Source organism: Nematolebias whitei, chromosome 15 (genome assembly GCF_014905685.2).
Source record: "Nematolebias whitei isolate Nwh7 chromosome 15, NemWhi1, whole genome shotgun sequence".
In the NCBI taxonomy this organism is placed as follows: domain Eukaryota; kingdom Metazoa; phylum Chordata; class Actinopteri; order Cyprinodontiformes; family Rivulidae; genus Nematolebias; species Nematolebias whitei.
This window is the reverse complement of record NC_056512.1, coordinates 7,678,120-7,693,747: the sequence shown is the minus strand read 5'-3', so window position 1 is coordinate 7,693,747 and position 15,628 is coordinate 7,678,120. Positions and strand designations below refer to the sequence as shown.

Genomic DNA, 15,628 nt, shown 5'->3' with positions numbered 1-15,628 from the left:
TTCCCCAAAACAAAAAAAATAAAAAAAGAAACAGTCCTGGACGCACGCGCGCACACGCACACCACCCAATATGGCTTTCAATGAGAAGAAAGCATGAAAAACAAAAACAAAAGCACATCAGCTCCGGGCTGCAACGGTGTCAGTGCGGCGACTATATGATAATTGTGTATATTGGTTATATTAGTAGCGTATGGGGACCTGGGTAGGCTAAACTGAACAACTGTGGGGAGAAATTGCAGCCAATTCCTGGTCATGTGACCCCTCAGCAGCCAATCAGAGCCCAAGGCCTAGCGGCTTCGACGTCTGTGGGAAGCATGATTATTTTTCCCCAAAAAGCTTCATGGCAAAGAGAAGCTACATCTGCTATTGTTCTGTTGGGGGGGGGGGGGCGCTGCCGGTGGCCATGTGCGCCGTGTGGGCGGCAGGTCGGCGCACCCCGGCCCGTGCACGGTTCTGGGTGTTGATTCTCCTCCAGGCTGCTGCTGATGTAATGTCGGACAGCACGAGGTGAATGAAGCTGACCCACCTCGTTTACAAACAGGTTTACAGCTCCCACAGCTTCCACAGCTCCCAGCTCTGACAGGAGAACAGTCTGAGAGGCTTAGATGGTCCAACAGCTCAGGAGGAGAGGGTGAAGACTTCTGCTCAGCTCCACGCGCTTCTTAGGTTAAAGCAGGTTGTGTAAGTTTCTGCTCAGTTTTTGACACAAATATTTCTGTTGACAAATAAAAACAGTCTCAGTAGATTTACCCTGTAGCTGCTGTTACTGTTGTTCATGTGAGTGTAAAAACTGTAAACAAACAAAAAAGTTTAAAACTGAAAGTCGTTTAAAGTGAAGAGTATGTGAAACAGTGTGTGTGTGTGTGTGTGGGGGGGGGGGGGGGGGGACTTAAACACTGTCCAAATATTATCTCGCCTTAGAATAAACTCTTCTAAAATAAATACAATTCATGTTGCGTCTCTCTGTGAAGAATGCGCGCGAGGTTTTTCACGCACGGGGAGGAGGTTCCACATCACGAGGAGCTCTAAAAGTTCCCTTAAATCAAACTAAAGTCAGATGTAAGGCACAGGAGCAGAGTCTGTGCGGTGATCAATCTTTGCGTTCCCACAGAGAGACTGACAGACCCCCCCCACACACACGCGCGCGCGCGCACACACACACACACAAACAACCAGGAAACGTATCCCTCTTGTTTTCAGACACATGTTGGACTTTGCAGCAGATTTGCTCTAAATGCGCCTAAAACACGTTCGATTGATTTTATTTAATATAAAGGACTCAAACTAACCCCGCATTTAAAAGCTGCCTCCCCCTTTTCTCCCTTTCAGTTTGGACCCCACACCCCCACCCCGCTCCCCCCGGCTGAGAAAACAGACAAAACACGCAGAAATGTGTGTGGGAGAGAGGCCACTGACCGGAGCAGAAAGGATGCTGCCTGAATGTTTGTCCTTCATTTTATTATTTATTTCACAAAAACATTAGTTTTGTTTTTCATCCTCCTTCACCAGAACTAAACACTGATCTGAGTCCAGACATGGTGAGCCTCAGACTGGATTTATTCATTTATTTCATTGTAATGTTTGTTGTACTATATTTACAGGCACATCTAACAAACCCTCACTTTTAAACAATAAAACAACAATATTAATTTACTTCAACAACGTGTGACAGTCAAAAAATAATAGGCCCAATAATGAATATTATTGTCAGCTACCACTAAAACACCTAGCGTAAATTACTATTATTATTTATGTGTCCTTAATAATAATAATAATAATAATAGTAATAATAATAATAATAATATAAATTCTGCTCTCACAGTACAGTATCAAACAGAGACATCTATTTTCAAAATATGTTATCTGATGACACTTATATATTTGCCTCCATCCCATCGTACGATGAGTAAAAGAAGAGTTGTGTGTTAAGCGGACTGGAATGGGTCTCTGCTCTGTTCTCTAAACCTACCAAGCTGCTTTTATGAGGCAATAAATTAGAGCCAATCTCTGCTTATTGCTGTTTTTATTGTCTGTTAGTCCAGAGGACATGTAAAGGGAAGTACAGCCGTTATTTATGGCATCCTGATTTATGTCCCAAGTTTTCTGCTGTTCTCAGGCTTCTGAGGGGATGAAACAGACGGAAAGGGGACCAAGCAGAGGTGGGGTTAGAGTCAACAATCACGTGGAGCAGGCTCAGGCCTCTTAGGGTTTCCTTCTGTCTGTGCGTGGGTGAAGAAAGGCGGGAACACTGGCTCAACATTATCACGCGGTCCTGAGTGAAAGGATCATGAGCTCTTGTTTTCTGTTCCAGCACAGAAGCTGAGCTCGAAAAGAAACAAATGGAAGGACAAAGAGGTAATGTTTTACGAACAGAAGTTACAAGAAGTATGCTGCCATGGATGTGTGAATCAGTGTTATGTGAATATGTCTGTACTTTTTGTAATTTTGGTGAGTTTTCTTCCTAACGTAACTTTTAGTTTGGTAAAAGCTCTTAAAGAACAGAAGTCCCGGTCAGGGCTGTTAACGCTGTGACACATGTAGTCTCCAGAAGTGATCTGGATTGTTAAAGGTCTCACTGCTTGCCACGTACAGAGAAGATCCGAGGACTTCTCACTGATTCAAGCTGTTTGTTCAGCTGAGGTGATGTCATGTTTTGTCTTCACGGTTCTTAAATCATAACTTATGGCAGAATCTTTCATCTTATCTTGCATCATCATATTTGTTGTTGTTAATAATATAGGTGGTCTGTTTATCCAAAGTGTAACCATAGCAACCATCGCTGACCTGTTTTTATAGCACTGCATCTAAAACGTTGAAAAAGTAATAAATAATAAAAAGTACTTGTATTTTACCTTGACTGGTAAAATATTAAACCACTTGCTTATATATATATATATATATATATATATATATATATATATATATATATATATATATTTATATACATACATTATTTACCAACACTCTATGGTTTGTTTTGCTCTTGTGTATCTTAAAAAAATGACGATTGCTCTGAATAACATAAACTTTTATTAAAGATCGTTTGACAGACAATTCTCTTGACAATAAAAAAAAGAACTACAAAGGACAAAAAAGAGTTTCCTTGTTCATTTCTCCGGCTAATAGTTTGTCTCTATTTTCCGACTATGTTTGTGTGGGTTACCAATCCCCAGCACGCTCCTCTTCCTTGTACATGTCAAGACATTTATGTACAAGGGTCATAATAGTAACAAAAGCTACTTATTTTCTTCTAAAATACAAGAACGTGAAAAGTAATTTTAATACAACGGACAAGAGGAAACACAATGTTTTTTTTTTTCTTTTCTTAACAGGTAAATACTAAAAAAGTACAGTCTTTTTTTTTCTCAATATAAATACATGAAGGATAAATAATATCAATACAAAACAGAAAATCTTTTTAAACTGGCTATAACAAATAAATATTTATATATGAATGTTCGCTTGAACACACATTGGCGAAAGACGCTTTGATTGGAAGGCCTTCCGTCTTCAAAATAGGATTTTATTATTATCTTTTAACCTCTAACCATCAAAATGTAAACTCTAAGTGCATCAATGATGCCCAGGTGTACAAAACATTTGTGTAAAATTTAACATTTTAATACAACCTTATGGATTTACTTGTTGAACGTCAGTGAAATGGGGACCAAGCGCTGCCTGGGCCACTCCTCTGGTGAAATGGAAGAGTCTGACTTGAGTTATCCCAAAATGCCCTCACTGGAAGTTTCAACCAATAAATCCAGTTATTTTAAAAAGGAATTTTTTACACATCTGCTCGGATTCCTGGGGCATGCATTTTTTTTTGTTCAAATATATATACCCTGTTTCCACGTTAAAAAGTCAGGACATGGGGAACAAAAACAAAGAAAAACTATAAATGAACTTTATGCATGGGCATCCCATAAAGTAAGGAATGGGACGGGGCTTAGGAGTGGAGGGATGTCAATGAGCCACTTAAACATAAATAAAAACTTCTCACATCTCTTATTATTTACCCTGTTTCGACGATGTGCCAACAAAAAAGCACACTAAACTTTATCTTCCATGCTCACTCGTGTTTTTGAGGATGTCAGCAGCTGGCAGATTCTCGGTGTGGATGTGAGAGGAAGTTAGCTTAGTGTTGCTCTATAGCCATGACTGTAGCCTCTCAAAGCTGGCTTAGGCTTTGAACTCACATGTTCCTAAATCCTGTTACAACAGGGGGAATGATGTATGTGTGAGTGTATGGTAGTGTGTGTGTGCATTGTGAGGGTGGGGGAACAGGGAGAGACTGGGTTAGTAATGATTCAGTCTAGACAGACAGAGACAGGTACTGCAGGAAGCAGAAAGAGACAGTGAATGAAAGGCCGTCCAGTAGTTTTGATGTGCTTCATAAAACAGGGGCCACAAAGGAAGATGGGTGCTGCCAGCTCCAGTTGTGCACCTCCGCTCCGCCTTTCGCTCCAGCTGATGGAGAGGCAGAGCACTCCACATAGCTCAGCTCCGCTGACAACAACATGTGTTGCCTGCAGGGGAGAGAACTGGCTATAATAAATCTAACCACCTCGTTAACTGCCCATTAAAACCTCCACTATTTCATCTACTGTAATGCAGAGTTGTGCTTAAGCGTGTCTTAGGGGGAAATTTTGGCATTGAATGGCATTTTTGAACCGCACAGCATCCATACTCATTATTTATTTATTTATTTTATTTTATGTTTTTTAAAACTATGCTAGCTCTACTACTGTCGCCATTTACTCCACCACCCACAAAAACTATTCAGGAAAGTCCACCACTCCATTACAAATCAGTGGATCAGAGATATTTAATTATTTGCTAATTTGCTACATGTATTTTGTTTAAATATAGAAACAATGTCCTAGAGTTTTAGATTCATTTTTGCTAATTCTGACCAAGAATTTTCTGTAGTTAAAAACTAACATCTGTTTATTCTGAACAATGGTACTGATTAAAGATGCAGGCCAGCATTGGAATCGACTGCGTGCCTTGATTTCAGTGCCTCCAATAAGCACCGAATAAAGACAGTGCACGCTTAGCTGGTAAATACTTGACTTTAAATTAGAAAATACTTGAAATTACTCAATTGAAAGAACAATGTTTGAAGTTGTACTCAAAACATTACTTTATGTTAATTGTATTGTGAAATGTAAAAATATATAAAAGAAGACATGAGACTGGAAAATGTCTTTTGCTAAAAATAAAGAAATTGTTTTAGGGAAAACTTTAAAACATCCCAGCTTTTTGGGCAACAGATACGATTTTTTCCTCCTAGTTTAGTAACGACTCTGTCAGCGTGATGATAAAAGGTCAAACCCTTTTGCTTGTAGCATGGCAGGACCACAGAGGGGACTGGACAATGTTAAACACTGATTCTTACTGATTGTAACATATGACAAACCACTGGATGGCTTTTGCCTGTCTTGCTTTGTCGTTCCTGCTGTCCTGCTGCAGCAGCTGAGTCCCAATATGTTAGTCTGTTAGTGAGTCATGTCGTGGTACTAGTTATGTTTAGTCTTTATTAGTTCCTACATTTCTACATTGTTTCAAACCTGCTACAGGTGGGTGAGCTTGGGTGCTTCTTGGATTCTGCCCTGAGTTGAGGTATGGTGCGCTGACAGCTCAGTGTAAGTCGGGTGTGTGGGTGGATCACAGGGACCCTGGGGCCCCCCTCCACCCACATGGTGCTGGTTGGCGGTTGACATAGACCCTCCGACATTGTAGTCCATGTTTTGGTGGTGGGGCGGTGTGGGACCAAGGTGATTTAGCCCATACATGGAGGGACCCGAGCCAGGCATGGGTTCTACGTAGCTGCCACCCCCAACATAGACTGGACTGGCTTGCATGTTAGTAGGTGTCCCATAGCCAGCATTGTTGGACTGCACTAAGCTATGGTGGGGGTCACCATAGTCTGGATCTGGGGCACCATACTTCTGGGTGGGGCAGCCCTTCATAGGAACATTGGAATAGGCAGTGGACATAGAATAAGATACTCCTTGATGGAGCTTTCCAAATGTTGGTGGAGAAGGGGTGTCGTAGGCAGGCACCCCCCCTCCTCCACCTCCCATGGGATGCATTGAGTTCAGGAAGCTGGCAGAAGATTGCATGGGCAGAGGAGGGGAGCCCGTTGGTGATGGTCCTCCAGAGCTGGAGCTCAAACCTTTTGACTTCTGGTCCTTTTTATACTTCATGCGTCGGTTTTGGAACCAGATCTTGATCTGACGTTCGGACAAGTTGAGCAAGTTGGCCATTTCCACACGCCGTGGGCGGCACAGGTACCGGTTGAAGTGGAACTCCTTCTCTAGCTCAACAAGCTGAGCACTGGTGTAGGCCGTTCGAGCTCGCTTCGATGACGCTGAGGAGCCTCCAGTGGGACTCTTCTCCCCGCCGCTGCCACTCTCAGTTCCTGCTGATGCTAAGCAGAAATAAAATAAATATATATATATTTTTTAAATCAATCTTGCATTAATATGGCATGAAAACAGAGAAAAACTGTGAACATGGAAGTAAAAAAACACCAGGTCACAACAAAAACATTGGGTACCACTTTACAACAAGGCTCTTCTTATGGATGGCTAATAAATAGTTTATACATACATTATTATTTCCTTTATAAACACTTTATAAATCATTAATAACAGCTTAATATGCATTAATTAAAGGTGACAGAGACAAAACTAACCAGTTTGTTGCCAAATAGTTATCCAAATCTGTTCACCTACATATTTCATCTAGAGCTAAGTTTTTTAGGATATAATATTGTACTTTATCACTGCATTATACATATCTTCAACTAATATTATATCTTAAAAACTTAGGTTTACAAATGCTTATTGTGCTAAGGTAATAACTTAGTCTGACATGTTTAATTTAACAACTCTAGATGAAATATATACGTGAACAGATTTGACTCACTATTTAGCAAAAAACTGGTCAGTTTTTTTTTTCTCTGTCACCCTTAATTAATGCTTAATACACAGTTATCAATGTTTATAAAGCGTTTATACAGGAATTAATAACGTATCTATAAAATGTTTATTAGCATCTATAAGGGGAGCCTTCTGGTAAAGTAGTACTAAACATTGTGTACATTGTGTAATCAAATGGCCACATATTGATCCATAAACTACAAGCAGAGCAAAAGCAACTAAAATCTAAAAATGGTTTAAACCAGCGGCACATTAAAGTCACTTGATGTCACTTGTGTCTTTTTGCCAACACAATCAGAGGCAGACAACAAAACAAATTGAAAAGTAAGGCTCAAACAAACAAATGCTGAACAATATTTTAGAGATGCTTGAAAAATAATCAGCCTGAGACTGATAGGATTGTTCCCTTTGAGTTTTGAAGAGAACAAGCTGAGACAAAATGCTTATATGTTTTGATGTATAGATTATGTACTGAGAGTTGTGGCACTAAGAACCTTGTTCAAACAATATGAAAAAATAGACAGATCAAATCTTAGTATGAGACTGTCAGTTGAACATTTTGTGGAAATGTATGTACAAATCATAAATGTTAAACTGTGATTATGTAAAACCCCTAAAAGTTATTAAAATGCTAGTTTAACCGTGCAAAGTGCAAGTTTCTTAGACTCGTTTAAACTTTGGGTTGTGGTTTTTTTTTTATCATTTGTGCAGATTGTTGCAGTTTTAGTTTACGCTGTGGAACGTACCAATACCAAAAGTCATGTAATTCCTACTAAGCCACATGTTTTAGTTGATAAATTGCACATTTTATTGCAGAACTGCATGATCAGAAACTAGACAAACTCTGAACAGGATTATGGTGTTTCAGTGCTAATGCAATGGCACCCTTAATATTAATGTGAAAACTAAGAATAACTGAGATAGAGAAGCTGCAGTGCGACTGGGCTGCATGCTGGCAGAAATTGAATGCATTCAGGTTCTTAATAAAGTGGTGGTGATGGTGGTGGGGGCTGGGCAAACTGCCTAAATTATCCCCTGATATTAGTTGTCAACACTTCATAACAGTGGCAGTTATTAAGAGACAAAAGCCCTGTGCTGGCCGAGAACTCCTAAATTGCATCTTGGCTGGAGAGACAAACCCCCCACAGCAACAACAGCTGCAACACAAGGAACTGCTCTCAGATCAGTCATCTCACCTTGAAAAGTCCAATTTCTCCCCATGTCCATCTCAGTGTGGTGCTAAACTCAAGCAGGACTGGAGAGTAACTCTGAGGCTTTACAGCAGAAAGACAAACGTGTCAGTTTGTTGGAACATTATGAGTATTTTTCACATTGGGATGATTTTTTAAATTTATTTATATGAGCTGTGAGCCTACAGCAACAAGCTCATTGTTGCTTGTTAGGGAGTACAAGTGGTGAACATGAAAACATTTTGAATATAACTGGAATCAATCTGTTTACTTTAAGATCACGTAGATTGTAAATGTAGCTGAATGTGGTTTAGCTTGCAATCATTAAGCATCATTTAAAACTGATAAAAACGAGCTCAAAAAGATCCACATGCTAGTCTTATGTTTCAAACTTGGAAGAAAATATGGAAGTTATATAATTCTATTATGAGCAATTATACATTTTTACTCATCAAAATAAGCAAATTTTGTTGAATTATGAGATAAAAAATCAACTCGAACAAAGCATTTGCTTAAAATATTGGATTGATTTAAATTCATACATAACCACGCTGCTAACAGGACCACGCTGCTAACAGGACCATGCTGCCAACAGGACCATGCTGCTAACAGGACCATGCTACTAACAAGACCATGCTACTAAAAGGACCACATTGCAGACAGCACCATACTCCAGACAGCACCACTCTGCAAACAGAACTATGCTGCTAACAGAACCACTCTGCTAGCAGCACCATGTTGTTAACAGCACCATGCTACTAACAGGACCATGCTGCCAACAGGTCTGTGCTGCCAACAGGACCGTGCTGCCAACAGGATGCTGCTGCTAACAGGACCATGCTGCTAACAGGACCACAGTGCAGACAGCACCACTCTGCTAACAGAACTATGCTGCTAACAGATCCCCTCTGCTAACAACACCATGTTGTTAACAGCACCATGCTGCTAACAAGACCATGCTGCAAACAGGGGAACTCTGCTAACAGGGCCATGCTGCTAACATGATCATGCTGCAAACAATACTACTCTGCTAACAAGACCATGCTGCTAACAGAACCACTCTGCTAACAGGACCATGCTGTTAACAGGACCGTGCTGCAAACAGGGCCACTCTGCTAACAGGACCATGCTGCTAACAGAATCACTCTGCTAACAGGACCATGCTGTTAACAGGATCATGCTGCAAACAGGGCCACTCTGCTAAGAGGACCAGGCTGCAAACAGGGCCACTCTGCTAACAGAACCACTCTGCTAACAGGATCATGCTGCTAACAGGACCACTCTGCTAACAGTGCCATGCTGCTAACAGGATCATGCTGCTATTAGAACCACACTGCTCACAGGACCACACTGCTGACAGCACCACTTTGGTAACAGGACCACTCTGCTAACAGTAACAGTGTTTTATAACACTATTATTATTTTAATTGCATTTATTGTTGTATGGTGTTGTATATTGCTGTCTGTATTTTATATGTTGTCTATCTAAAACTGGTCTCTTGTAAATGAGTCCTTGTGACTCAGTGAGACTACCTGTATAAATAAAGGTTGAATAAATACAAATAAATAAATAAACCATGCAGAGGTGCATTTCTGATTGACCAGGAGGTGCTGCTGCACTTTATGCTGTTTTCTTCCATGTGTTTGTAGGAGACTTGCACATCTTTTGCTTTTTACATTAGAAAACATTTGATATGACAAAGTTAAATAAATCTAATGTTTGATTTTTAGGGGCAGCATGGTGGCACAACTGGTAGAGCTGCTGCCTCTCAGCGAGCAGATCCCTGGTTCAAATCCTGGTCCGGGGGCCTTTCTGGGTGGAGTTAGCATGTTCTCTCCGTGCACGCGTGGGTTTTCTCCGGGCACTCCGATTTCCTCCCACAGACCAAAAACATGCATGTTAGGCTGATTGGTAACTCTAAATTGTCCCTAGGTGAGAGTGAGAGAGTGAATGGTTGTTTGTCTCTATGTGGCCCTGTGATGGACTTGCGACCCGTCCAGGGTGTACGCCCGTCCCTCACACAGTGATTACTGGACATGGGCACCGGCGTCCCCCGTGACCCAAAATGGAAGAAGTGGGTAAAAGTTAATGGACGGATGGTTTCACTTTTAGCGCGTCGTTACCTACAACATATCTTTTCCAACAGAAAGAAAAAACTGCTCAAATTTTAATTTACGAGTCAAAAAGTTCAAAATGTTCCTAACACTCTTTTACATATTTAAACATGTACATTTTTTTAAATAAGTTTTAAGGAAAAACTGGGTGGAAAATTATAATAAGTATGGAGTATGTGGGGTCCTAAATATTCTTGTTGATTCAATGTGAAATAAAGTCTGTCTTATACAATCTTATATCCTGAAACAAAAACAATTTTAAAAGGAAGAAGCTCACTTAAAGATAAGTCTGCATCCACATTTATCAAAATCTAACTGCACATTCACTCAATTAATCTTAAAAAGCTAGAAATTTGATGTTAAGATGGTCAGAGAGCAAACCTTTCTTTAAATTTCTGAAATTAATTTTTATTTATAATTAGTCCAAACTCTTTTTCTATGTTTGGATAACAGATGTTTTCTTGCGCAGCACGGTGGCGCAACTGGTAGAGCTGCTGCCTCTCAGCGAGCAGGTCCTTTGTTCAAACCCCGGTCCAGGGGCCTTTCTGGGTGGAGTTTGCATGTTCTCTCCGTGCATGTGTGGGTTTTCTCCGGGTCCTCCGGTTTCCACCCACAGACCAAAAACATGCATGTTAGGCTGATTGGTAACTCTAAATTGTCCCTAGGTGTGAGTGAGAGAGTGAATGTTTTTTTCTCGTTTGTCTCTATGTGGCCCTGTGATGGACTTGCGACCCGTCCACGGTATACCCCGCCCCTCGCACAGTGATTGCTGGACATGGGCACCAGTGACCCCCGTGACCCAAAATGGAATAAGCGGGTAAAGATGATGGATGGATGGATGGAGGGATGGATGGATGTTTTCTTGCCTCAGTTATTTCATGGCAGAGCCAACAGCTGTAGAGTTACAAAAACACAACTAAGAAAATTATCTACTGTTTGACTTGTTATTAAAAGGTCTCGCTGTGATCTTGTTTCTTATTTAACAAGAGGTTTTGTGGAGTGGTCAGTATCATACCTGCAGTAGGCAGCAGCTAAAGCAACTTTTCAGTTTGGAAAATCAGGAAAGATTTCTTGTGTGGGATTAGATCAATCATCTCAAAACTGTCCCAGGAGTTCAAGTTAAAGGTTTTTACACTGCACAACACTGTTGTTGTTGTGATGTTTACAAGATTCAATCAAAAACAACATCCTTGTAGCAACCCAGGCCTGTCTGTTCACGCAGCGTGAGCTAGCTAAAAAATCTCCACAAATCTGTCAAACTGCAAAAACAAACAAACAAACAAACTATCCTGTTGATGTTCTCTCAGCTCTATTAAAATATGTTTATGTATACATATCATCTGATTTTTATTAAAATGTTCTTCAGTCATTAATAACTTTAATTGGTTTATCAGACTACAAGTGCTTTTTGCCCATCATTAGATGATTTTGATGTTTATAATTGATTGTGTGTTTTGCCCAGTTGTTCTTATTTTCTACTTTAAATATTATAAATGTTTTTCCTGGGAGAGAAGCTAACGGCTATGGCTAATGTCTGGATTTGACTGTTGTCAGCTGCAAAGATCGAAGAGAAGGTGTGTGTGTGTGTGTGGGGGGGTGGGGGGGGGGGGGGGGGGGGGGGGGGGGTGGAAAGAGAAGATAAGGAAAAGACATGGTGCAGAAGCTTCAGACTGCTGTCCTTTAAATGTTTTTCTTCTTGATTTGCTTCATCAGTTTTAAGCTTAAATCACATTTTGAAACAAGTTTCGACCTTTTGTCCTCTGACTCTGTTTTAGACAATAAATAAAAATGTTGCTTTTCTTTCAGCACTTCCTGCCAAGCTTATCTCCGGTGAGCTTGTTCCAGCAGAAATCAAAGTTTTTGACTTTTTTCTTAACTCAACCAAACTGTTTTTCTTAAACAACAGATTAATTTGAGACAGATTTATGTATGTCTGGTCATATACATGCAATGTGATTTAAGTTTGATTTCAGCATTTAAAATATGTGTTTGCCAGCTAAATTTATCTTATAAGAAACTGTTTATTAACTTAAAAAAAGTTTTTAAAAACAGCCATTCTGTCCAGTTCATTGTATTTTTCTTTTATTGCTTGTGTTATTTTGTTTTAGTGAAATAAAAAAGACTTGGTGTGTAAATGCTGAGTCAGCATTCACACTGTTGTTGGTTTTTCTGAATGTTTTTGGGACAAACACACTTTAAGAATTTTTTTTGTATTCCTGGGACAAACACGCTTTATTATAATGTTCAAAAAGACATGTGTTTATCCCATTCAGGACATCGTGTCCATGAAGTTAGTTTGTTTGTAACTTTTATACTTTTTCATTTATTTTCCTTCATTTACTGAGTTTTTCTTATAGAAAAAAAAAAAACTTGAGATCTCTTGAGAAACATTACTTCTTGAATTTTACAAATTCATCAGTTTCAGCTTTTAGCTATGAATTTTCTACTCTTAGCTTTTAGCTGTGTGGCTAATTTGAACTTTTAGTTACAATTTTATAAAATTATCTTTAAACTACAATTTTGTGGATTTTAGCTATAGCTCTTGATTAGTTATTTTAACTAGTGGGTTCAATTTAGTTAATTTTTAACTATTAGAATGTTGGTCTTAGATTTTAGCCACTGTTTTCATCAGTTTTGCTTTGATCTACTTACATGTTTGTTAAATGTTTGCTCATTGTAGCTTTAAGATTTAGTTTAGCTATTTTTTCCTTTAGTTTAAAATTTGTTAGATTTTAGCATTTGTTTTGAGGATTTTAGTTTTTATTTTCTGTTCTGATTTTTTTCATTTTAATGTTTTAGTTCAGGCTTTTTGTAATAAGTAACCATGCATTTTTGCAAACACCTATTTTTCTTGTTTATTGTTTAATAATTTTAGCATCAGGATGTGGGCTGCTAACGTTCACAGTAATCTAAAAGTTTTTTTTTTTTTTTTAAGCTAAGCTACCGGTGAAAACTCAACCTGATAAAATAAATATTGTCACAGTCCAGTACACGGCTATTCAACTGGTGGTCCGGGGGCCAAATCAGGCCCACGGGTGAGCTCAGTTCGGCCCACAATGAGTTCATTTTTAACTAAAACTAGATTTAAAATTGCGAAACAAACTTAGCTGGATGTCCGGCCCCTTAGCTATTGTCTTTCAGTAGCTGTTGCCCTGAGCAGTTTAGTAGAACGGCCCTGGTCGCTGCCTGAACTCATTTTAACGGGTGTTTTATTCTTTTGGCTGCTTCCTTCTTTAGGGCTCACCACAGTCAGGGAGCTTGCATGAAAACTTGGAAATTGTTTGACACCAGATGTTCTTCCTGGCTCGAACTCACAATCTCAGCATGATCACCTGACACACTGAGCTACCAACATCAGAACTTAACAGAGTTCCTCCGATGATAACACTGTGAACAATATTTTAAGCCCTCCTCACTCATTTTCAGAAGAGTTTAAAAACAACTCTGAAATGTTTTTCAACAGGAAGTGAAGCCACAAATTTCCTGTACTGATGTTTGCGTATTGTCAAGATATCCCATGAGCCAACTTGGTGTTCATTGATGGACATTAACTATTAAAGTCAAGCCAACTGGAGGAGGCTGCCTCCGCAAATTGATGTTAGCTAACACACAAATGGCTATAATTTAATCTGTTTTACAGATATGAGCTAAAATTGTACTGTGAGTCATTTACAACATCTGAGGGTGACATCTCACAATTTCCATCCATCCATTATCTTTTATGCACTTCTTCCATTTTGGGTCACAGGGGTCCATCTCACAATATCGCACGAGTTAACTTTATTTTCAAGGTTAGACCTGATTGGCTACAACTCATTTCTCACTGAAGGATAATTTAAATGTGGTGAATCTATACCATGACAAACCAAAAGGAAGTGATGGATGCATTCAGTCACTTCCTTGCCTCCAAAATGTTTTCAAAAGAACTACTCTGTGGAAGCATTTGAAATTCTCCAGAGACCTGAGTGCAGAAAGAGGACGTTGATAAGAAAGGTGTGAATGAGGGGCATGGTGATGGTGAGGAGAAGGCAGGGTGCAGAGGGATGTTAATGTAGACTGAACAGAGGACAGAAGCAGCTGATAAGACAGAGGTGGACTGTCTCGCTGCTCCAGTGCAGAAAAAGAGAAGAACAATAGGTGTAAAGTAACACACCATTGCCAGAGTTGTTGCTGGGAGAACCATTTTTCTGCTTGATGGTTTGTCGACACTCTTTCATCCAGGGAAAGATCTGCTTTGCCAGCGTTGGGTTGGGTGGCAGAGAAGATGAGGAGGACGTGGAAGATGATGAAGAGGAAGAGGAGATTGATGACTTATTGAGGCCTGACTTGGAGACGGCAGAGGGCCCAGTGCTGCCCCCTGGTTGCGGAGCTGTAGCGCTACCGTTGCTGGGATTTGGGGGCAGTGGGGGGGACACCTGGGCGGCAGGGTGGTGCTCAGGCGGCAGGCTGGGCCTCATGCAGTTGCCGTTCAGCTCCTTGGTCTTGGCTAGCTGCTGCTGGTGACCACCATTACTGCCCAGAGACTGCAAGGAGCAGGCAGAGTGCTGGTACGACTCCACATCCAGATGGGTGGCTGACTGGAAGGCAGGCTGTTGGTGGGACACTGAGACGGGGGCATCGTAGCCCCCAAAGCCATTGGCAGGGGCCGCTCCGGCTCCTTGCACCTGGTATGAAGAGTAGCCACCAAAGAGTGTTGGAGAGTTGTCGTAGTACGTTGTCTTCTGCATGTCTGAGGGAGGCGGCAGCTTCTTGTTGTGCTCCAGTCCTTAATGAAAACCACGGCCGGAAGACCATTTGGTACCGGGGGTCACGTGACAGCCTCTCTCCAACGGTCTCCTGCAATCTGACCTGAAAGGTTAGGAGGAGACAGAATGAAGAAATGACACAGTTAAATCCATCTTCCTGCAATGAAAGGCGCCATGACATGAATAGAAACCACTGCTTTTCTCTCCCCATCACCTGACCCTCCCCCACCCCTTCAGAGCCCAGCACAGCCAGCAGATGCTCTGATGGAGGGGGCACGAGGAGGGCAAGACGTGTACCTTCACTCTGTACTCCCGCTCTTTAACGCACGCACACACACACACACGCGCGCGCACACACACACACCTGCACGCATGCTTGATCTGTCGGATTTTACAGCAAATATAATTGAAAGTTGTACAATAACTTGTTATTTACACCCATATGGGTGGAGCATATATATAAATTAATTACCTAATTTATTTATTTATTTGTTGACTGTGTAGTCAACATGCAGCCATCACTTTTTTTTTCTGAACTGTGAAAAAAGAAAAAAAAAGACCAAAAAAAAAAATATATATATATATACATATATATATATATATATGTGTGTGTGTGTGTATATATATATAT

The 15,628-nt window shown here is 40.4% G+C and overlaps 1 protein-coding gene across 1 annotated transcript in view; it reads right to left on the bottom strand.

Annotated features, from left to right (window-relative positions):
* Positions 1-5,573: 5,573 nt before the first annotated feature.
* Positions 5,574-15,628, bottom strand: part of hoxb3a (homeobox B3a) — a 17,446-nt gene continuing 7,391 nt past the window's right edge. Inside the window, exons 2-3 of the mRNA XM_037689365.1 lie at positions 14,406-15,100; positions 5,574-6,433 (exon numbers count right to left, since the gene is read on the bottom strand). Of these exons, the coding sequence (XP_037545293.1) occupies positions 5,574-6,433; positions 14,406-14,979 (1,434 nt within the window). The 5' untranslated portion in view covers positions 14,980-15,100. The remainder of the gene's footprint in view (positions 6,434-14,405; positions 15,101-15,628) is intronic.